This window comes from Aspergillus glaucus, assembly GCF_001890805.1.
Source record: "Aspergillus glaucus CBS 516.65 unplaced genomic scaffold ASPGLscaffold_16, whole genome shotgun sequence".
NCBI lineage: Eukaryota > Fungi > Ascomycota > Eurotiomycetes > Eurotiales > Aspergillaceae > Aspergillus > Aspergillus glaucus.
The window spans coordinates 87,841-107,783 of NW_019170468.1; the positions used below are offsets into that span (position 1 = coordinate 87,841).

The window sequence follows — 19,943 nt, forward strand, 5'->3', positions numbered from 1 at the left end:
ATTGTTGATGGAATAAAGAGCTTTTGGAGCCACTGAAGCCTGTTACGGACATAGGGCGCAACGCATGTATATTAGACAAGCACCGAAGGTCTACTGGCACTAGGCCGAAGTAGTAATAGTGCGGTCGTAACCCGTTTAGGTACAGGACCGCCCGGAGCGGGCACGTGACCCCGACATTCCTTAGGGAGACCGCTGGGCGAACGTTAGAGAGACCAGCATTCAGTCTAATCACCAATGGGACTGGCTATTACTACCGAAGTTGTTACATACATATACTACCTCCATATACACTCTATCACGCTTCTACCATAGTTTACCCCCGCCGGGTGGACGACCAGTTTAACAAAGCCCAATTTCATCAGAAGTCCATCCATTTGGGCTAACTTCAAAGAGTCAGTCACCTGGGACATTGTCAAACCAACTCTCAATAAAGACCTTGCCTTTGAAAATAATGCATGGAGGCAAGGCTCACCCTGATGTGCTTATTGCCTCAATTGCAGTGACCCATTCACAATTTCCAGGCTGTAAAAGGGATCGCTGACCATAGTATTCAGACCTTGTAATCACTTTTGCAGTTGCAGTTAAGCCCATTATAAAGCCAGTTTCATCAAAGTTGTAGATATCATCTGGGTCAATGCCATATTGAAGTATTGTACGTTGCACACAATTAAACCACTCTTGGATGATTTTTGGGTCTTCACACTTTGCACGCTCGTAATTATAGCGCCTTGAGAATCGGGTTGAAAGCTTGGATTGCCTTTTCATGAAGTTTGTAACCCAATTCTTGCCGACTGTTTGAACTGGGGTAGATCCACGCGCTGCAAGTAATAGATTAGCCATTTCTCATACAGCAGTAGGCCGAGGCGCTGCTCCACAGGAATCCATTGAGAGTATCCATTGTACGAGCAATTCCTCTTCCTTTTGAGACAATTCATGGTTATTGGCGCGTGATTCAGGGCGAAAGACATCACCGGTAAGGCGGCGTTGTAAGGTAGAGCGAGGCACTTGGAAGTGGTGTGCTGCTTTGCGAATAGAGCTAATTTCTTGATTCTTAATAACCTGGATAGCTAATAAGATCCTACCCTCCTGCTCTATTGAATTTTGGGAGCTTCGAGAGCAAATTGGTGGCATGGTGGGTGGTTGAAGAAGGAAGGGTGCATAAAACTGACGCGTTTCGCATTAGACGGCCCACTCGCTTGTGAATTACGTTAGTTAATATTGTAGATCCCCACTGACTGACTAGTTTTAGTCTTAGATGTTGCTCTCAGATAGTTCCTCTCTTCCAATCACCTCCGTTTCTCCAGATCTGTTTCTTAGTGCTCATCCCAGGGATCCTGACACATAACTTGCAGCAAGATGTGAGAAATGACCTTCGTCGAACATTGAAACATATCATTTGAACTTGAAATTGGGCTGAGCTGACTGACTTTGTCATTTAATGAGCGTGCTATTTAATTTATCTATGCTCTATGGCTTGCTGCCATCATGGTCCTTTGCCAATCGTATGCAGGATCGCCCTCGGCAAAGTCATCCTTCCCCATATCCATGTACCCTCGAGGATCCTCATTTCGCGGCACGATAGTAACGCACCGACCTGTTTTGCAGTCAGATCTAACGATTCAAGCTCATAATATGTAGAAATCTCACCATTCAACAGGGGATCGGAAGCAATGTGCAAAGAAGCCGTCGCCCCGTCCTCGGCCTCTGCCCAAATCACCCCCTTGTCGGTGAGGCGGTCTTGATTCCCCATCGGTATAGCCGGCGTGCGGACGTACCTGTGAGCGTATCAGACACATGGTTCTGTCATGGTTTGATTCAGATCGGGATTCTCTCACCAGGGAGCAAGCAGGTTTACGCGCACATTCTGCTTGTGCGCCGTCCGACGAAGGCTTGTCATTACACCGCGAATGCCATGCTTAGATGCACAGTAAATTGGTGTTCCGGGTTGATCACAATACCCAGCAATACTACTCATGAGAATCAGGCAACGATCATGTTTCCCATCATTCGGCTGGCGGGTGAAATGATGCAAAGCCAGCTTGGAGGTGTAAATACAACCAATAAGATTCGTCTGAAGCACCTTGAGAGATGGTTCAATAGGATCCTCATCCCTTGCGCTGTCTGAAAGGAATAGGTAAGAACACTAAAAGATCAATGTCTGGGAATATTGGATGAGGATACTTACCGTCCCAGTAAAGGGAATCTCTTCCCGAGATTCCAGCGTTCGCAATGACGGCGTCAATCAAATGCGATGGCGACTGAGCAATGGCTGTTTCAAACAGCTTTACTAGGTCATTCCAGTTCGTCACGTCTGTCTTGACGAAAGTCGCTCGGCCGCCAAGTTCTTCGGCCAGCTGTTGGCCGCTCTCCTGCATATCACCTATAGTTACAAATGCACCGGCAGCCGTGAAAGCCTTAACCATCTCTTTTCCAATACCGCTGGATCCTCCGGTGATCACAATGCTTCTGCCAGCAAGCTTGGTTGCGTCGAACCCTACATCGGGCTTCAAGCAATACCGACCGTCATACTCCGGGACTGACATGGTTCTTGATATGTTGTGCGAGCAAATACTTCAAAAAAAAAAATAAATAAATAAATAAATAAAATAAAAATAAAAAGGCGAATGAAGCAAAATTGTTGCAAATATAAATATACTCTGCACATTTTAAATCGTCATTCATGGCAGATACTTAGATTTGTCAGAAGCAGGCTTAACTAACTAGTTAGTTACCAGGAATAAAGGATGGGAGGATTGCAGGATCCGCGATGGATTTCAAAACATGATCTTCGTTGCGCAATAATTCTTTCGTTATTTAGATCGCTTTACTATCCATCCTCTGGTGAATTAATTTGCGAAAGACTTTTCAAAAAAAAAAAAATAAAATAAAATAAAATAAACTTTGAATCATTTGCTTCACAACATGAAGGCTATCATCTTCACCGAACCTAAGCAGACCCGCTTGGTAACCGACCGGCCTCTACCACAGATTCGCGACAACACCGTTCTTGTCAAAGTGGTAGCCGTCGCCCTCAATCCAACTGATTGGAAGCATGTTTCATTCGGAATGGCCAAGGAGGGTTGTGTGCTCGGTGTCGACTACGCGGGTGTCGTGGAACAGAGCAATTCGCCCAGTTGGGCGAAGGGCGATCGCATTTGTGGTTTCGCTCATGGTGGAAACTCTTGCAACCCTGAAGACGGAACTTTCGCCGAGTACATCGTCGCGCCATTGTCTACTGCTATCAAAATCCCACCTGGAGTTTCCTTCGAAGCAGCGTCCACCCTGGGGTGTGGAATTACCACCGTGGGCCAAGGCCTCCTTGAGTCAGGCTACGGACTCGGCCTTAATACGCCTTCCAACCCGGTCACTACTAAGGTACCGGTTTTGATCTATGGCGGAAGCTCTGCGACGGGTTCGTTGGGCATACAGTTTGCTAAAGAGTAAGACTTCCTCGTCAGTCAAAAACCAAGAAGAGCTAACTGGAAAAACCAGAGCGGGTTACTCCGTCATTACTACTTGCTCACCAAAGAACTTTGAAATGGTTCGCGCCCGCGGAGCTAGCGAGGTCTTTGATTCCCATGATTCCGAAGTCGGCAAGAAGATCAACCAGCACACGAAGAACCAACTCCAATTCGCCTGGGATTGTATTGGCACCGATGAATCAGCCCGGGGTTGTGCGGACGCACTCACAACCAACCCTGGGGCACAGTATGGCACTATTCGCGCACCGAAGTTGCCTCGAGATGATGTCAAATACACTGCCACCATGGCCTATGTCGGCATCGGTGAAGACTTCGAAAAGGGCGGCAATTGGACTCGTAACAATGAGGCGCATGCCTTGTGGCAGAACAAGATTTGGAAGATTGCGTACGATTTACTAGCGGCAGGAAAGCTTCAAGTTCATCCTGTTCGCGTGGAAAATACTGGATTCGAAGGCATTCTGGCTGGTCTGAAGGAGTTGGAGAATGGAGTTGTCTCTGGGCAGAAGCTAGTCTATGTACTATAACCGTTCCTCTAGTGTAGACACAATGTCAACCTTTTCTTCTCGGTGACGGGAGTTCCAAATTATCCGAATTTAAATGATGATCGAAAGCAATGAACGATCCCATACTCGTAAGATCAAAAGCTTAACTCAAACTAAGAATTTCTCGACGATACCAGTTCAGTTATAGGGTTTTTTTTTTTTTTTTACACTTTTCAATTCTGTCGGCCGCCAGTGGGCCCGTTGAGCCCCATTGGGTACCTTGAAAGCCCCATAATTAGGCCCACTATTGGTTGGAATGCAGGATCAAAGGAACAGAGGATCAAGAAGAGCGAAAACACCCACCAGGGGTAATATTTAGTAGTGGGCATAAACAATTCCGGGTGACCGGCGAAAAACTGACATCAATATCCCCTCGAGATGCCTTCTACTTCAGACTTGGAAAAGTCCAACCATCTTCCAGACTCACTCGGTCATGATGAACGCGAGAGAAACCAATATGGAATTCAATTCGGAGAAGGGGAAGACCCGAAGTCATTTAGTCCCCTCTATAAGGCGTTTATCACATGGGAAATGAGTATGCTCGCCTTCGTCGGCTCTCTGGGTTCATCTATCATGTCACCGGCACAGGCGGATTTGGCGATCTATCTTAATATCAGTGAACAAGTTACAGTATTGAGCTTGTCACTCTTTGTTCTCGGTTTGAATATTCCATGACCTTCTCACTCCATGCGTGCGATTGATCTCCATTTTCAGGATACGCATTTGGCCCGCTTATTTGGGCACCGATAAGCGAGGTTTACGGTCGACGGTGGTCCATGCTTCCAGCTGTTTTTGGGCTGTGCATTTTAAGTATCGGAACCGCTGTGAGCAAGGGCCCGGCTAGTGTGTTCATTACGCGCTTCATCGGGGGTGTTTTTGGCTCGGCGCCCATCAGCAATGTGTCTGCGGCGCTGGGTGATATTTATGATCCATGCGTGAGAGGAGTACCTATGGCCTTCTATGCACTTTGTGTGATCGGAGGGCCAACTATTGCACCACTTGTCGGTGCAGTTCTAACGGTCGATCCTCACCTTGGATGGCGATGTATGTTGTCCCTAGGTTCAACGGCTCGTGGCTAATATTGGACTAGGGACTGAGTATCTGGAAGCCATTATCGCTTTTACCGTCTTGATGATTGCGGTAATCTTTCTGCCTGAAACATATGCCCCGGTACTTCTCCGAAGAAAAGCTCAGTTGACGCGAAAGAAAACCGGCGATCCAAGCTACTGGCACGCATCCGAGGGAACCAAGATGGATTTGAAAACAATTGTTACAAAGCAATTAAATCGTCCTTTGCAGTAGAAAGCCCCTCGCAAATTGAAATTTTTGATGACCATGGAAGCTGACCACTTGCAGAATGTTCTTTTTAGAGCCAATGGTGTTCACAATTGCCTTGTATGCCTCTCTGGTTTACGGGCTGCTGTTCTTGACTCTCGAAGTCTTCCCCATTGTCTTTAAAGAGCAACGCCATTGGAGCTTCGTCATTTCCACGCTTCCATTCTTGGGTCTACTGGTTGGCGTCATCTTCGCACTGATGGTCAATATTGTCAATCAGCCGCTTTATGCCCGTGCTGTTGAAAGAAACAACGGCAAGGCGGTTCCAGAGGCGCGTTTACCACCAATGATAATTGGAGGTTGTCTCTTTTCGACTGGTCTCTTCTGGTTTGGATGGACCGCAGACCCAAGTATTCCATGGGAGTCGCCTACAGTCGCCGCCGGTACGTCGAATGGACCCTTGAAATGTTCCGGCATTGTGCCTTTCTTAAAGCTTACCAACGTCAATGACAATAGGATTCATTGGTGCCGGGTTTAATATTGTTTTCCAACAATGCCTCAATTTCTTGATAGATACTTATGGTCAATATGCTGCAAGTGCCGTTGCAGCAAACAATCTTCTTCGTTGCTTAATGGCTTGTGGGCTGCCATTGGCGGCGAGACCCATGTTTCTGGGATTGGGAGTGGGACCCGCATCGAGTATACTTGGTGGAATATCTCTTCTGGCCTTGCCTGTCCCTTTTTTGTTCATGAAATATAGTGGTGCACTTCGCAAAAGATCAAAGTTCGTGACTTCGTGAACAATGTCAAATGGTGAGGACAAGGACGTGTCAAGGCGAAGAAAGATTTTAGAATTAGAACCCGATTTATTTACTTGTATTAAAAAGTCAATGGTAAAATATCCCAACTTATTGTTTTTTTTTCGCTTAAATGGGACAAGCCAACACTAAGTAGAACCTTTGTGTCGTGCAAATCCAAGTAGTTCGTAAACATAGTGCCCAGGTGGCTTCGAGCATTGAGCAGATCTACGGAGGGCTGATACGAGTCGATGACAAAGCCTCTGGGTGAATGGTACTTCTTTTTTATTTTTTTTTTATTTTTATTTTTTTTTCCCCATTTACCTCATCTCGTCGGAAATCAACGCTGGAGACCATAACCTGCCATACGATTTCGGAAATATGGGTTCCGGCAGACTGGAGGGGGGTACAGGATCAAATAGGATTGTGGGATTGAAGGATTGTCAAGAAGTAATACGAAGGGAATGTGGGAATGAAGGACTAGCGTGCATTTGTCAGATTGGTGATGGCTACGCCTGGTCTTTTTCGAGTCCTGCTTCGATTTGCCTATAAGTATAATTTTGAATCGCGGTTCAGGGTTTTCAATCACAGAAACCACAGAAATCAGTGAACACCCCAATTCGAATTCACCCAAACCTTCAAAATGCCTTCCGTCGCTGAAAACCAGATTCGCACCGCCAAAGACCTCTTCCAAGGCTACAACGAGTACACTGCTGACGCAGTCCTTCGTTCTCGCGCCGACAATTGCGTTCACTACATCCTGCCAACCTCGCTCAACCGTCCCTCTAAGACCAACGAAGAATACCGTGAATTCTTTGGTCCTCTCCAGAAGGTCATGCACCGCTTTGAGGTTAGTTTGGACTTACTCAAGCAGTATGTTCGTCTACTTACATGAGGCAGACCACCATCCACAAGATTGTCAACGATCCCGAGAACCACTGCGCAGCGGTTTACGCCTCCGGAATTGGAGAATCTCCTGTTGCTGAGTACAAGAATGAGTACGCATTCTTCTTGGAGTTCAACGAGACTGGCGACAAGATTACCAAGATTGAAGAATTTGTGGACGCTGCTTTCAGCAAGAACTTCCTGGCTAAGGTGCTTGAGTGGCAAGCAAAGCAGAACTAGAGAATGCAGGCGAGCACATAGATACTAGATCGCGAGGTGGAAGATGAATATGAGAGAATATACTTACTTTATCCATCTTTAACTACTTCTTGAGTAGGCTCCTAGTAGGAAAAGAGGCGATACTACCTAGAACCTTGAAGTAAAACTGAATCAATTCCAATGCACGTGCGTGAGTTCAGGCTAAATAAAATCCGTGCACAACTCAAGCAATGCAACACGACCCAAGCCGTTGACAATGGGAAAAAAAACCTAAATAAATCAAAATAGAGTCGGTCTATGGGGTCTCGAAGTTCTATCAATGATTTATTACGGTGTCACTTTCAGTATAACCTGGGAGGAAATCACACTGTCCGGTCCAGTACATGTAGGTGGCAACCCAGATAGTCTAGGGGAAGCCAGCCCTGGGTGAATTAAGCAGGAAATGCCCGCATATACAATCCTGCCCTCTTGAAAACGAGTTCATACTCAAACCAAGAGAAATCATGTCTATCCACAGATTTGAAGCACAACTTCGTTCCCAGTTGTCTAGTGAACACTCGAAGTTAACGGGACTTCAAGCAATGTCGGCAGTGGATGTATCCGGATCCCCACGGGCTGCTTAAGGATTGCAGGAACTTCTTCAGGATCGAGGAATGCAGGATCCGCAAATGATGGCAAGGTCTAGATTGCTACCACCCCTGACAGAAATCTAGTCTTACGTCTCATAACACATTTAAAATCAGCGTCTGCTTGAATGACCGCGGAAAATTTCTCAACAAAACACACAAGAGAAAATGATTTCAACTTCAGTTTACACTCGTCACTTGCTTACTTTATCTCGCCCAACAGTTTCTTTTGAAAAGAACCAGGTGACAGATGAAGCGCGTGAAAAGCCAGCAGTCATAGTTGAAGCCGGGCTTCAGCCAGCTATTGGTCTGATCATCCCCCCTCTCTTTTATGCGGTCTTTAGACATGAGTTGACCATTTAAAGATATCTGTAGCAAACCCGAAGACGTCCTCGAAAGAATTCTCGACGTTTTACAAACGTACTTTTGGAAGGCCGAGGATGACGCTGGAGGCTGCGACTCCTACTGGCCAGGTCGGGAGAATTTCAAGGGCCATGTTGTACACTGGATGGAATTAGGGGAGCCAGTTCGAATGGCCCTCCCCGCGTTTCCTTTCAAGTCAGTAAGTGGCACACAGCTTTCCAAGTAAGAATCAATACTGAATAGAGATAGACCAACATGGACAAGGTACTCGGTGTACTGCCTGACTACGCCGAATACCTGGGGTTATGTCGACTGAACCAAATGTGTGTGGATGTCAGAGAGTTCTACAGTCCTGGCGCCGAGGTGACCATCGCTGCGGATGGTGTGGTTTTCAACGGTATGAGAAGACAAAGAGAAAGACCCCAGATTCTCGATAAATACTTACATAAAACATAGATCTTCTTATGGTTAGCGACGAAGATGTATGGAATTATGGTCAAGCGGTCAGAGAGATGGTACAAAAGAACGGCTTTGATCAAAATCTGAAAGTGGTCCATGCGATGGAGATTCTATTTCTCGCCATGATCGATCCGACAACGAAAAGCACTAAACTCACCGAAGAGATCTTCTATAAGACCATAGACTCCTCCCGCGATCTAATCATCAATGGCTTCTGTCAGTCTGAAAATGACACACAAAAGCTTGTGGATGAGGATATCGATTCACGACTCACCTACAATGGCATGAGAGCTTTTGTCAAGATCGATCTCGCAAACACATCAATTCGAAAAAATGCTGCAAGCAAGAAGGACTATCTTAATGAGATGTCAACCTTGGCTCTAAAAATGATGGGCCGCTCCGAAGGCTTTGGCAAACTTATTCGGGCTGCAATGCCTCATCATGTTCGCCTCTCCATTCACCCGTCCTATGGAACTGCCAAGCTGTCAATTTGCTTGGTGCCTCAACTTCCAGGCTTCACAGCTCGGGCACCATGGATGAGCTGCATTGCCGTCGACCGACAAGGAGCGAACCATACAGCCCACGCAAGAGACGTTCGGGTCACCCATCAGCTCGTGGTTGAAAATGGAATGCCGTGGATGTTTGTGGAACGTGAAGCTCCTCCATTGCCGGAATGGCTTCTCTTGCGAAACAATATGTTCGAAGAATCATGGCAGCAAAGTATAATTGACTTGAAGAACCAGCCCCGAGAGGGCATCAAGGTTATTATCGAAATTGACGGCAGGTCTGAACGTGTTGTCGATGCCACATCCTGGCTGTCAACTCCGAAGTCCTTGATGGCATATGTACCAGAGGAGCTACGCAACACTGCACTCATCGCAAAAATCAATGGCAGAAAGTACTGGGATCTTAAACGGCCCCTCCAGGAGGACTGCAGCGTTGCATTCTTAGGGTGGGATCAGCCTGAGGGACAGCAAGCATTATGGCGCTCGTGTGCCAGCTGTCTAGCTGAGCTTTGTGAGCAAGAGTTTCAATGTGTCATCGCCGACACCATGACCACGACCCAAGGCTTTTTCTGTGAGATGTCGATCCCGGATGGGTATGATACATTAGAACCCTTGTTTTCTTTCAGGACTATTGGCTAATTTATCCCAGTCGCGGCATCTCAGAGACTGACCGTGAATTACTTACACTACGAATGATTCAGGTCTTGCAGAAACCACGGGGATTCGACCGATTAGAGCTCCCCAAAAAGACTCTTCAACGGATGTTTGCGAGCAACAAATACCGTCTACACGCGATCAACAGGATGGCTGAAGACCAAACAGCCATCGTTTATCGGTTGGGGACTCATGTCGACCTGGCATATGGCCCGCACATTCCGGACATATCTCTCATCAAGGCATTTAGAGCAACACAGGTAAGGCGATCCCTTTCTCCTTTCAGGGAACTTCGCTTATAACCGATGGATACAGGGCTCTTCTGCGTACTTTTTGGGCGACCAAAACGAAGACTCTCTACAACGAGTCCGGGGTATCGCATTCCCACAAAAGGGTCTAATGGATCAACACCTACAAACTCTGGCTAAAGCACAAAGCGAAGACCACGTCAAATTGGGAAAGCAACAACAACTTTTCTTAACCCACGAACTCTCCCCCGGATCTCCCTTCTTACTTCCACATGGAGTACGGATCTTCAACGCGCTGCAAAAGTTGCTGCGAGTTGAATATCACACAAGAGGGTACCAAGAGGTACAAACACCTAATATGTACGACGCTTCTCTGTGGAAAACCTCCGGCCACTGGGCACATTACAAAGAGGATATGTTCCGCTTCAACCTTGGGAAAAAAGAATGGGCGCTCAAACCCATGAACTGCCCGGGTCACTTCCTCTTATTTACAAGCCGAGACCGGAGTTTCCGGGAATTACCATTGCGCTATGCTGACTTTGGTGTTTTGCATCGGAATGAGGCCTCCGGGGCCCTCCACGGCTTAACGCGAGTCAGAAAGTTCCAGCAGGACGATGCACACATCATTTGTCGACCGGACCAGGTAACACAACCCGAGAGCTTGTGAACCGTCTTGATATGGGAGTTTGACTAATAATGTGCAATAGATTGTATCCGAGGTTGAGGCAATCTTTGATCTCCTAAACAGCCTTTACGGACTCTTTGGTTTCACATACAAATTAGCACTCTCTACGCGTCCTGCTAAATTCCTGGGCAACATCGAGACTTGGAATGAAGCCGAGGATCAGCTCCGCGAGGCAATCACTCGATTTAAAGGTGATGATTGGACTGTGAACCCTGGTGATGGGGCGTTCTACGGACCCAAGATCGACATCACAATCGCTGACGCATTGAAACGCGAGCTACAATGTGCTACAATTCAACTCGATTACCAAGCTCCGATCAACTTCAACATGAAGTATACTACGGACAAGGTCGGACAGGGCATCGCCCGACCTGTCGTCATTCATCGCGCGATATTTGGAAGCTTCGAGCGCTTTCTAGGCATACTTATCGAACATTTCGCGGGAAAGTGGCCATTCTGGCTAAGCCCGCGACAAGTACTGGTTGTGCCAGTTTCGAAGGCTCAACATGAGTACGCAAAAGAACTTGAGCGGACTCTGCAGGGCGAGAAAATGCATGTTGATCTGGATCTCCGAGATCATACGCTCAACAAGAAGATACTACGTGGGCAACAGGAGAAATACAATTTCATCTTTGGTATTCATATTCCCCTTTTCCATTATTTGCACGATGCGATACTTATTTTTACAGTTGTCGGACCCACAGAAGAGAAGACTCGGACAGTTAATATTCGCGATCGCGATGATCCCGAATCACAGCACAGAGGTACACCGGTGGCTGTCGATGAGGTGCGAGTCATGTTGAAAGATCTCAGAAAACAACGAAGACTCGCAAACACCCTTTAAGGTACCCGTGGACACATTATATGTCTTACGTGAGCTATTTTGTTCTTCCAAAGTACTGGATTTATACGCCTGTTATGACTAGCAAATTTCTCTCTCGTGTGCGAACTATATAAAAAAACAAATTAGACTGGCCTTTTACCTACACCGAGTACTCTGTAGAACGCCTAGACTTCTTACTCGCGAACTTGCTATCGTATCGAAGCCTTAGCGAAGCAGGAACTTCATTTTCGGAGGTGGCACCCTTTTCAGGTCAGTTTAGCCTTAATAAACTTGTTGGCCTGATTCTCACCCTGCCTAACTATAGCGCACTCACCCTTGTCACCCCCCGCGACGCTAAGGCGGCGCTCGCCCATTTCTTATATGAATTATACTAACTGATTTTAGAATTTGTCTAACGTAGTTGATAAGCGAGCGGCGCAGATAAGCGAACGGCGCACTTGGCATCTCACGACCGCGTCTCATCTTCAACTCATGATTTCTCAACAACAACAACAAATGGAATCTGTTTCCAAAGAAAGTAGACTCTTATTTCCATCCAGTCTATCAAGAAACGCGATGGACTTAGTATTCAAGAAGCTGCTCAGATCTATAATGTGTCTCAGATGACCTTACGCGCCAGAATGAACAGTAGAAGCGCTCAACAGGATCTTCAGCCAAATTCAACCAAACTAACAAACCTGGAAGAGGAGGCTATGCTCTGACATGTTTTGGATCTGGATTTGCGAAGGTTTTCGCCTAAATTGACTGATGTGGAAGATATCATGAATCTTCTGCTCACAGATCACAACATGGGATGTGTTGGGAAGTGCTGGGCCTTGAACTATTTCAAGCGACAACCAGAGCTCAAAACACGCCTACATCACCCATATGACTACCAAAGAGCCCTATGCGAAGATCCTGGGTCTCTCTCAGCTGAATTATTCACTCCCCATGATGTAGGCTCCCCGCCAGAATGAGGGTGGGATTACGCCTAAGCCCTTTAGCACAAGGAGAGAAAAGGTCGCGGTATTGTCATATAAATTGCTGGTTTCCCTCCCCTACCTACCGCAAAAACCCTGCTCGATTCATATACAAAGACCCGCAAAATCCTACAAAAAAAAAAAAAAAAAAAAAAGTCCATCAACGCCCAAACCCTCAACGGCAAATCAATCTACCTAACAGACGCCCGCTGAATCGGAGTCATGCTCCGCGACCGCCGCCTAACCATCCGGAACCACGTCGCCCTAACCCGCTTCATCGTCAAAGCCACCAGCGACACCGACTTCCTCCTACAAGCCGCTGATGTTGAGGACGGGAGCGACTGGTATATGAGGCCGCAGGACCATGACGCGTTCTACGCTCCGGGGTCGCGAGATAAAGCACAGAGGTTTCAGATCAGCGCTGCGGAATTCGGGCTTGAGTTGTATTTGGCGGGGAAGAGGCCTGCTGTGTTTGATCATGATCATGATGTTTCGGTTGGGAAGTGGAGCGAGGGGCGTTCCTTAATTCCGATCCTAATTCATGACAACCTCGCGGCTACTTGGCCTACGCCGAGTCGGGGTGGTGGGAATGGTTGGCCGGCAAGACCCTAAGTCAAGTGATAACGGGGAGCTTCGGTTGCGCTTTCTCGTGGTACATATTGACTATTGTGTCGAGCTGTATATAACGCTATCTCAGACTTCAATGGATCCATCTCTTCATCAATTGGAACACTAGATAGCTACCCTGCGGCGCTCTCGGTTTCAGTCTCAATGCATGCTTTAGTTATAGCTTGGATTATTCTCTACCATGAAACGAAAAGCTTTGATATGATTATCTCAAAATACGCGCTAGAAATACAACGTCGCCTGTAGCGGTTAACAGCCGAGATCAAGGAGGAAGCTGGGCGCCAGTAGACTGAGAACTGGTCCGTCACCCACAATATTTCAGATAATAATAATCCTGTCCGCGAGCTGCAGCAACTGCACGACGCTCCAGGGACAGAATCTGAAGGTGTCTTCATCTGTCCCCGTCAATACCCTGCTCAACAAACTCCCCAAAGGAAAGTCATTGTCGTCACTAGATGAAGAGACAGTCAGCAATTTACTTTCAGAGATTGTATTGGCGCGTCGTGAAGGGTTGTCTTGCACCTCTTCCACCCAGTTTCTCTTGCTAACAGTCCTGCAGCATGACAAGGAGGTCCCTGCTTATCAACAGCAAAGTCTCGACCTCCAATCATCGTCTCAGTGAGCAGCGCGACGCACCACAAAGACCCCCCCTCCCCCCACAGCCTTCTGGCTTTGTCAAATTGGAAGTCATTCCGTTTCTGGGATACGGGGCTTACACCCCCAGTAATGCTTCACCGCCGACTTCGTCTGGTGGGAATAATGCCCAGGATTCAACCCAGAGGTGTGTGAAAACTCCCATGGCTGTCCCCATATTGAACTGTCTCTTACCCTCGACAAAACAATCAAGCTCAAGAAGCCAATGCCATCAGGCCGATCCACCACCGTCAATTCTGTGTTCATTAAACTGGAAGTGCCAGCGGACATCGAAGTGAACAAGGACAGCACCGGCATCTCATCTATCTCGACGAGTCCCGTTCCCGGATGTGGATCTCCATGACGAAGAAAACTACGAGGTGCTCCTAAGTATCTCTCTGCGGCGTAAGGATCGCGTGGTTCGTCTCAACAACAAGCCGGCCCAATCCCAGTGGAACTACTAAGACAATTACCCATTGAATAATGACTGGTTCCGTTCGCCCACTCCCAAGATCAAGGTTGAAAATGCCGGAAACAACTACAACGTATATATTGACGACAACTTTGTGGCGGGGCAAGAGAAGAATAACCCGGATTTATTGAGAAACATCACTCATGTTCAGTATTGGTTCAAAGATCGGGACCAGACTCAACCCGCGTTTTCATACACGTTGACCGTACCGTGGACATCTTTTGATTTCGAACATTTAGCGGGAGGGACTGCTTAGATTTATACAGAGTACAGAGTCAGTTGTCAATCAATATAGCATTCAAAGGCCATTGGTGCATTGGCACTCCGTAGTGTTTTCAGTGAGATATAATCGCGAGTGTCTGTTTTGTGACTTTTGTCTTCAGGCTCCTCTATACGTGGACAGGCGGTGACAGATGGCAGAATAGTCATATAGCCGTTTCAAGATTTCATGCCAGACCAAGATCAATCAATGTTGGAATTGCAAGATGTACAATATTATTGCCACATTTTTTAGAAAGAGTGCGAGAAATGCAATTTGAACCAGCAAAGTAAGCGTTATACGCGTCGCCGTTGAGAACCTATATCGCGCCGTTTAAACTGTTATCCGTCCAAGATGCCGCAGCCGAGGATGGAGACATCATCTTTCCTCCCCTCATGTCACATACTCTTATACTGCACATCTCAGGACTCAACCTGATACTCTAAGAAATCCACGAATTTGAAAAATCCAACCAAACCACATATCACCACAATGGCAACTAGAAACGGCCTCCGCCGCTCCCTCCTCTACAGTACGTCAAGCTCTCCCCGCATTTCCCCAAACTCTATGCGGAACAAAACTAACCATCGCAACACAGTCCCCGGATCCTCGCAGCGCTTCATAGACAAATCGCGTACACTGTCAGCCGACTGTGTTGCATACGATCTCGAGGACAGCGTCACTCCGCACAAGAAGGTCGAGGCTCGCGGGCTGGTGCGGAGGGCTCTTGATCAACCGGCGCCGGAGGGGATTCGCGAGCGGGCGGTTCGTATCAATTCTGTTGACAGTGGGTTGGCATTAGGGGACTTGACTGAGGTGGTAAGTATAATCAATTTATCACTTTCAGCAAGGCTTATGGAAAATGGCTAAAAAATGAACAGCTCCATTCCCCAAACCTCTCCACCATCGTCCTCCCCAAAGTCAACTCAGCCTCAGACCTGACCTTCGTCACGGACGTCATCTCACACACTCTCTCGCAACAACAACAAGGCCAACAAGGCCAACAAGGCCAACAACGTCCCCCAATCTCCCTCCTCGCCCTCGTCGAATCCGCCAAATCCCTCACAAACCTCACCCAAATCTGCTCTGCCTCCCCGCTCCTTCAGGGTCTGATCTTCGCCGCGGAAGACTTCGCGCTCGACCTGAGCTTGACTCGTACACCAACCCTAACTGAATTCCTCTTCGCGCGCTCTATGATTGCAACTGCCGCGCGTGCTGCGAACCTCCCCTCCACGATTGACCTGGTCTGCACGGCGTACAAATCTACAACCGGTGACGGCCGGCCGCCTGCGGCACTGGAGGAGGAATGTCGCGGTGGGAAGTATTTGGGGTTCAATGGGAAGCAGTGTATCCACCCATCGCAGGTGGAGACTGTGGAGCGGATTTTTGGACCTGAAGATAGTGAAGTTGTGTGGGCGGTACGTGTGAAGATCGCGGATGAGAAGGCTGCTGCTTCTGGTCGGGGAGCTTGGACGTTGGATGGGAAGATGATTGATGTTCCGGTGGCTGAGAAGGCAAGGGCGATTGTGAAAAAGGCCGAGGCTTGTGGGTTTAATGTCCACGAGTTGCGAGAGAAATGGCAGCACCAGGAGCCGGAGTAAATACTAGGTTGTTGCTATATTGTACTTCAAAGCTACGCCCAACTAGACCAAAATGTATTCTTATAGCAAGCTATTCACATGTACATGTGCGTATATATATATATATATATATATGCGTCTTCGCTATATACAACTCTACAACATCAGTCAAAACTGCAGAGCATCAGCAAGACGTAAAGGTAAGACAGGCGCTAAAGAAACTCGAGCTAGAAATGACGAATGATAGGAGAATAGTATGAGACCCAAGTCTTGTTTCAAAGTCCTCTCCCATATCCACGAAATTGATGGGCTAGGCTCTCAAAATAACAACACCAATTAGCAAACGGCTTTAAACCAATGTCCCTTGACAGTACCAAAGGGATCAGCCAAAAAAGTGCCATGTCGGAAAATCGTAGATCGTCGTAAAATAAGCGGTAGCAACATGCCAATATAGCTGCGGAGCTCTTAGTTGGCCTTCGGCTCCAGGTCTTCGCGTTTAAGAAGCTGAATCTTGCCAATAGACATGGTGGGCTGATTCCGATTATCGTCGTCCTTTGCCGCCTCTTCAAGGCTCTTGGCAAGTGACCTGTCGTAGCTGGTAGGGTCAATGCCCAGAATACCACCGACGTACCCGCCTCGTTCACCAGGGACACTAAACTCGCGGAACAGGTATCGCCACTCGTTGAGCCATGTTTTGACTGCCTTGCCAATCTTGTCCTTTCCATTCTTTGAATGGTGACCGGTACCTGTAATGGCATACAAGACACGGCGGCCCTCACGAGCATGCTTGAGTAGAATCTTTTCTAGATACTCGATAGCCTCCTCTGGGTGAAGGCCATGCAGGTCGACGTAGAGTTCCTCGGTAGTTTCATCAAGTCCCATCGTGAGCAGATGTTTGTTGCGTTCTTCGTACAATTGCCGTGCTGCTTCACGATGACATTTCCGCATGGCTTCGTTTTCTGCTTGGCCCCTAAGAGACAGAGCTTTTGCAGCCCTAGCGTCGTTTCGATTCCAGGCTTGCGCCGCACTGGTTTCATTAGTATGTCTATATTGGTGAAATGGAATGGGGAGGAACATACCTCTGAAGAAACTTGTTTCGCACTGTGCCATGACGAATCGCCTCAGTACGATACTTGATATACTGCTGGTTGGCTCGCGAACCAGTCTCCAACCAGGGAATGTTCTGCGGGGCTGGAATAGACTGAGCAGCCGCACTGTTCTCGCGGCTCTTGTACCCATCTCGACCATTTTTGGATGAAGGTTTTCCCTTCCCAGGCGCGGGAGATGGGGACATGCGTACAACATCCGCGAGGGAGGTCGGGTGGTTTTCTCTTCCAGACTGGTACTCTCGGACATTTCGTTTCCCATATTTCTTCCCTGCGTTCTTTGCAGTCACTGCACCAAGAGTCGGAAATGCATCGGGATCATCAACTGACGGAGCACCCGGATTCAGCTCGCGATGTTGTTGTCGACTGGTTGGGCGCGAGTGAGGGCGAGAAACATTGCCCATGCTTCCGTTGCGCCTGCCACCATGGACTTGTAGGTGCGAACCAGCTCTACTACCTACCATTCCCGAAAGATGAGCTGGATATTTGCCCGTGTATTGATTCGCCCATGGGTCACCCATTCCCGCGGATGACTGTAAAGGAGGAAAAGCGTCTACAGCACTGTCAACGGGAAATGATGAGCCAGCGTTGAATTGCTGGTTCTCGTCTTGCACACTGATGTTGGAAATGAGGGCTGAAGGGTCATGCGAAAATGGACATCCATCCCCGGCCAGGCAATTGCCCATTACCCAGTATCTGGAGGGTTCACTGTATTAGACAAAAGCTGTTCTTTTTGCATTTCCACGGGAAGATTGTAACTCACTTGCAAACGTGGGAGGTTAAATCATGACTAAACCGGCAATCAGCACGAAGACATTGCCCGGTCGACAGCCAGTATTTGCAGACTACAGGACTTTGGTTCTGCACCGTAGAGGTGACTAACTGGGGCTGTTCCATCGCCATAGATTTCCCCACCACAATACGACCATCGTCTGACTGATTCGAAAATGATTCCCCGTCATTCTGGGTCAGCGAGGCAATCGTCGCACCCAGGTCATAACTGTTTGCTTCCAATGCCGTTTCGATGTCGTCGTTAGATCTCTTGTCGCCAAGCACCGTCCGGAGAATATCGTGAGGGCTCATGTCGGGTACAAATTCGGGAGCTGTGGCACTGAGGGCCCCAATGGAGGAAGTAGTACTGTTTGCATCATCGGCCACCAGCCAATCCACATTGCTGTCACTGCCAAGATCGTAGAAATAGTCCGACGCTTGGGTTTGATCGGAGAATTCGTATGCGTTCAGGTTCGGGGAATGGGGGATCGGCTGAGCCAGGGCAAGTCTGGGGGACGGACGCGGGGAGGAAAACGGCGAGACGGTCGCGGATAGAGGAGCCCGGGAAAAGTTCCCACGGGAACTGTGTAGCCAGGATGTACTTCCGGGGCTTGTTCCCAGGTTGGATGCGGGCGATAGGGGAGTGGACGAACGAGCCATCTGCCATGGCGCAGGCGACGATCGGCGGATGATGGTGTGTCGCGGAGGAGGAGAGGAATCCGGTACGGAACGATTTCGATGGCGCCAGAGGATATCAAGCACCGCATTCTCCAACGAAGGGCCCGTCAAAGATGTCTTTTCGCGCAGAAAATCCTCCACCTTCTCCGCCTGCTCCTCTTCATCGAGAGCGACATTCTGAAGGAGACGCAGGCAGTTATCAAGGACGTCTTCTGCCACCATGCTGAGCGATGTAAAGGAATGTTCGAGGGACGATTGACGAATTTCGGACGAATCTTAGGGGGGGTGAGGCTGACGAGCACTGATACAGCCAACAGCAAGGGAATGAGGGGGAGGAGACACCAGGCGGTGATGGAGTAGTCTTGATCCGGGGGGGTCGCAGGCAGTAAGTTGACAGGGGAATGAATGACAGTCAAAGCTTAGAGGTCATTATATTTGGCGAATCAACCGCTAAGGAAAAAGGAGGAGAGGGTCGAGTTTCAGCAAGACGATGGAGGGTGGTCCAGGAGGGGTGAAGTACAGACGCCAAAGGGACAGGTTGCGGGCCAGGAACGATCACATTGCATCTCCGATCAGAGATGCAGTCGGGCAGTGGGAGGGATTCGGTCTCGGGAGAACAAAGAGAACAAAGGGAGCAAAAGAAAAGGAAAATAATGAGAAAAGAAAAAGAAAAGAAGCGAAAAAGCACGCTGGCAGACCGACAAATGGTGAAGCGATGAATCGAATCATCACGACTGAAGCCGGGGGGAATTAGTTGATGCCTGAGAGATTGGGCGCCAAAAGTTTCGATGGGATTCTATGCTGAACATATAATAATATACCATTGCATTCTTTCTCTTTGGCTAATTTGGAGCTTACTTCTATATCTACTCTATACTATATCGTGGTTCCGGAAAGAGTGCTGATACCATGACTTCTTTGTGTGTATGGGGATGCGGGGGTCTGGACTCTATTTAGGCATAACTAGCGATAACAACAAAGAGCGATCCGCCGGAGATCTATCAAAAGCACGGAGAATGCAATGCACGAGGACAGAGTATAAGGCGAGATAGGAGTATGATAGATACAATACTCTGATTCCTCAAGGGGTTTTGTGCAATTTTTGCTTGTTTTTTTTTTTGTGTTTCTGGGCACTCGACAGGTCTAATCCAACGTCATTAACTAGTTAACTAACGTATTTCACAAGCGAGTGGGCCACCAACCCCCCATATATAGTATTTAAATGCATTTATTCCGACCAAAACATTAATTAATTAACAAAACAAGCTATCTA

The 19,943-nt window shown here is 47.9% G+C and overlaps 8 protein-coding genes across 8 annotated transcripts; 6 read left to right on the top strand and 2 right to left on the bottom strand.

Annotated features, from left to right (window-relative positions):
- Positions 1-1,444: 1,444 nt before the first annotated feature.
- ASPGLDRAFT_153531 (uncharacterized protein) lies at positions 1,445-2,447 on the bottom strand. Its single transcript, XM_022542330.1, has 4 exons — positions 2,182-2,447; positions 1,836-2,117; positions 1,648-1,775; positions 1,445-1,594 (listed from the first exon to the last, which is right to left on the bottom strand). Exons 1-4 carry the CDS (start codon positions 2,421-2,423, stop codon positions 1,461-1,463), a joined length of 786 nt encoding a protein of 261 aa, XP_022398736.1. The 5' UTR covers positions 2,424-2,447; the 3' UTR covers positions 1,445-1,460.
- A 576-nt stretch (positions 2,448-3,023) lies between these two features.
- Positions 3,024-4,052, top strand: ASPGLDRAFT_49435 (zinc-binding alcohol dehydrogenase family protein). Its single transcript, XM_022547106.1, has 2 exons — positions 3,024-3,440; positions 3,493-4,052. Exons 1-2 carry the CDS (start codon positions 3,067-3,069, stop codon positions 4,004-4,006), a joined length of 888 nt encoding a protein of 295 aa, XP_022398737.1. The 5' UTR covers positions 3,024-3,066; the 3' UTR covers positions 4,007-4,052.
- Positions 4,053-4,402: 350 nt separating this feature from the next.
- On the top strand, positions 4,403-6,202 carry ASPGLDRAFT_75741 (MFS transporter; the record flags this gene model as incomplete). Its single annotated transcript, XM_022549818.1, has 6 exons — positions 4,403-4,454; positions 4,500-4,682; positions 4,739-5,068; positions 5,115-5,322; positions 5,381-5,742; positions 5,816-6,202. 6 exons carry the CDS (start codon positions 4,403-4,405, stop codon positions 6,097-6,099), a joined length of 1,419 nt encoding a protein of 472 aa, XP_022398738.1. The 3' UTR covers positions 6,100-6,202.
- A 404-nt stretch (positions 6,203-6,606) lies between these two features.
- Positions 6,607-7,275, top strand: ASPGLDRAFT_83762 (nuclear transport factor 2 family protein). Its single transcript, XM_022550232.1, has 2 exons — positions 6,607-6,946; positions 6,997-7,275. The coding sequence occupies exons 1-2, from the start codon at positions 6,740-6,742 to the stop codon at positions 7,219-7,221; spliced, it is 432 nt and encodes a 143-aa protein (XP_022398739.1). The 5' UTR covers positions 6,607-6,739; the 3' UTR covers positions 7,222-7,275.
- Positions 7,276-8,229: 954 nt separating this feature from the next.
- Positions 8,230-9,301, top strand: ASPGLDRAFT_97510 (isocyanide synthase family protein; the record flags this gene model as incomplete). The annotated part of the gene is made up of 3 exons (XM_022550605.1): positions 8,230-8,388; positions 8,439-8,586; positions 8,646-9,301. Coding segments are annotated over 3 exons (963 nt in total), but the record flags the coding sequence as incomplete, so codon positions are not given.
- On the top strand, positions 9,278-11,809 carry ASPGLDRAFT_75742 (uncharacterized protein; the record flags this gene model as incomplete). The annotated part of the gene is made up of 5 exons (XM_022549819.1): positions 9,278-9,747; positions 9,804-10,068; positions 10,124-10,699; positions 10,764-11,376; positions 11,431-11,809. The coding sequence occupies 5 exons, from the start codon at positions 9,278-9,280 to the stop codon at positions 11,583-11,585; spliced, it is 2,079 nt and encodes a 692-aa protein (XP_022398741.1). The 3' UTR covers positions 11,586-11,809.
- A 3,218-nt stretch (positions 11,810-15,027) lies between these two features.
- Positions 15,028-16,136, top strand: ASPGLDRAFT_130711 (HpcH/HpaI aldolase/citrate lyase family protein; the record flags this gene model as incomplete). Its single annotated transcript, XM_022540981.1, has 3 exons — positions 15,028-15,067; positions 15,134-15,354; positions 15,417-16,136. The coding sequence occupies 3 exons, from the start codon at positions 15,028-15,030 to the stop codon at positions 16,134-16,136; spliced, it is 981 nt and encodes a 326-aa protein (XP_022398742.1).
- Positions 16,137-16,580: 444 nt separating this feature from the next.
- On the bottom strand, positions 16,581-18,892 carry ASPGLDRAFT_37361 (CCCH zinc finger and SMR domain protein; the record flags this gene model as incomplete). The annotated part of the gene is made up of 3 exons (XM_022544807.1): positions 16,581-17,142; positions 17,195-17,917; positions 17,985-18,892. The coding sequence occupies 3 exons, from the start codon at positions 18,890-18,892 to the stop codon at positions 16,581-16,583; spliced, it is 2,193 nt and encodes a 730-aa protein (XP_022398743.1).
- Between the last annotated feature and the right edge of the window lie 1,051 nt (positions 18,893-19,943).

Coding starts and splice junctions, on each gene's coding strand:
- ASPGLDRAFT_83762 (XM_022550232.1), top strand. CDS start 6,740: ATGCCTTCCGTCGCTGAAAACCAGATTCGCACCGCCAAAGACCTCTTC. Junction 6,947..6,996: donor AGGTCATGCACCGCTTTGAG/GTTAGTTTGGAC, acceptor TACATGAGGCAG/ACCACCATCCACAAGATTGT.
- ASPGLDRAFT_153531 (XM_022542330.1), bottom strand. CDS start 2,423: ATGGTTAAGGCTTTCACGGCTGCCGGTGCATTTGTAACTATAGGTGAT. Junction 1,776..1,835: donor GTAAACCTGCTTGCTCCCTG/GTGAGAGAATCC, acceptor ATACGCTCACAG/GTACGTCCGCACGCCGGCTA. Junction 1,595..1,647: donor TTCCGATCCCCTGTTGAATG/GTGAGATTTCTA, acceptor ACTGCAAAACAG/GTCGGTGCGTTACTATCGTG.
- ASPGLDRAFT_49435 (XM_022547106.1), top strand. CDS start 3,067: ATGGCCAAGGAGGGTTGTGTGCTCGGTGTCGACTACGCGGGTGTCGTG. Junction 3,441..3,492: donor GGCATACAGTTTGCTAAAGA/GTAAGACTTCCT, acceptor TGGAAAAACCAG/AGCGGGTTACTCCGTCATTA.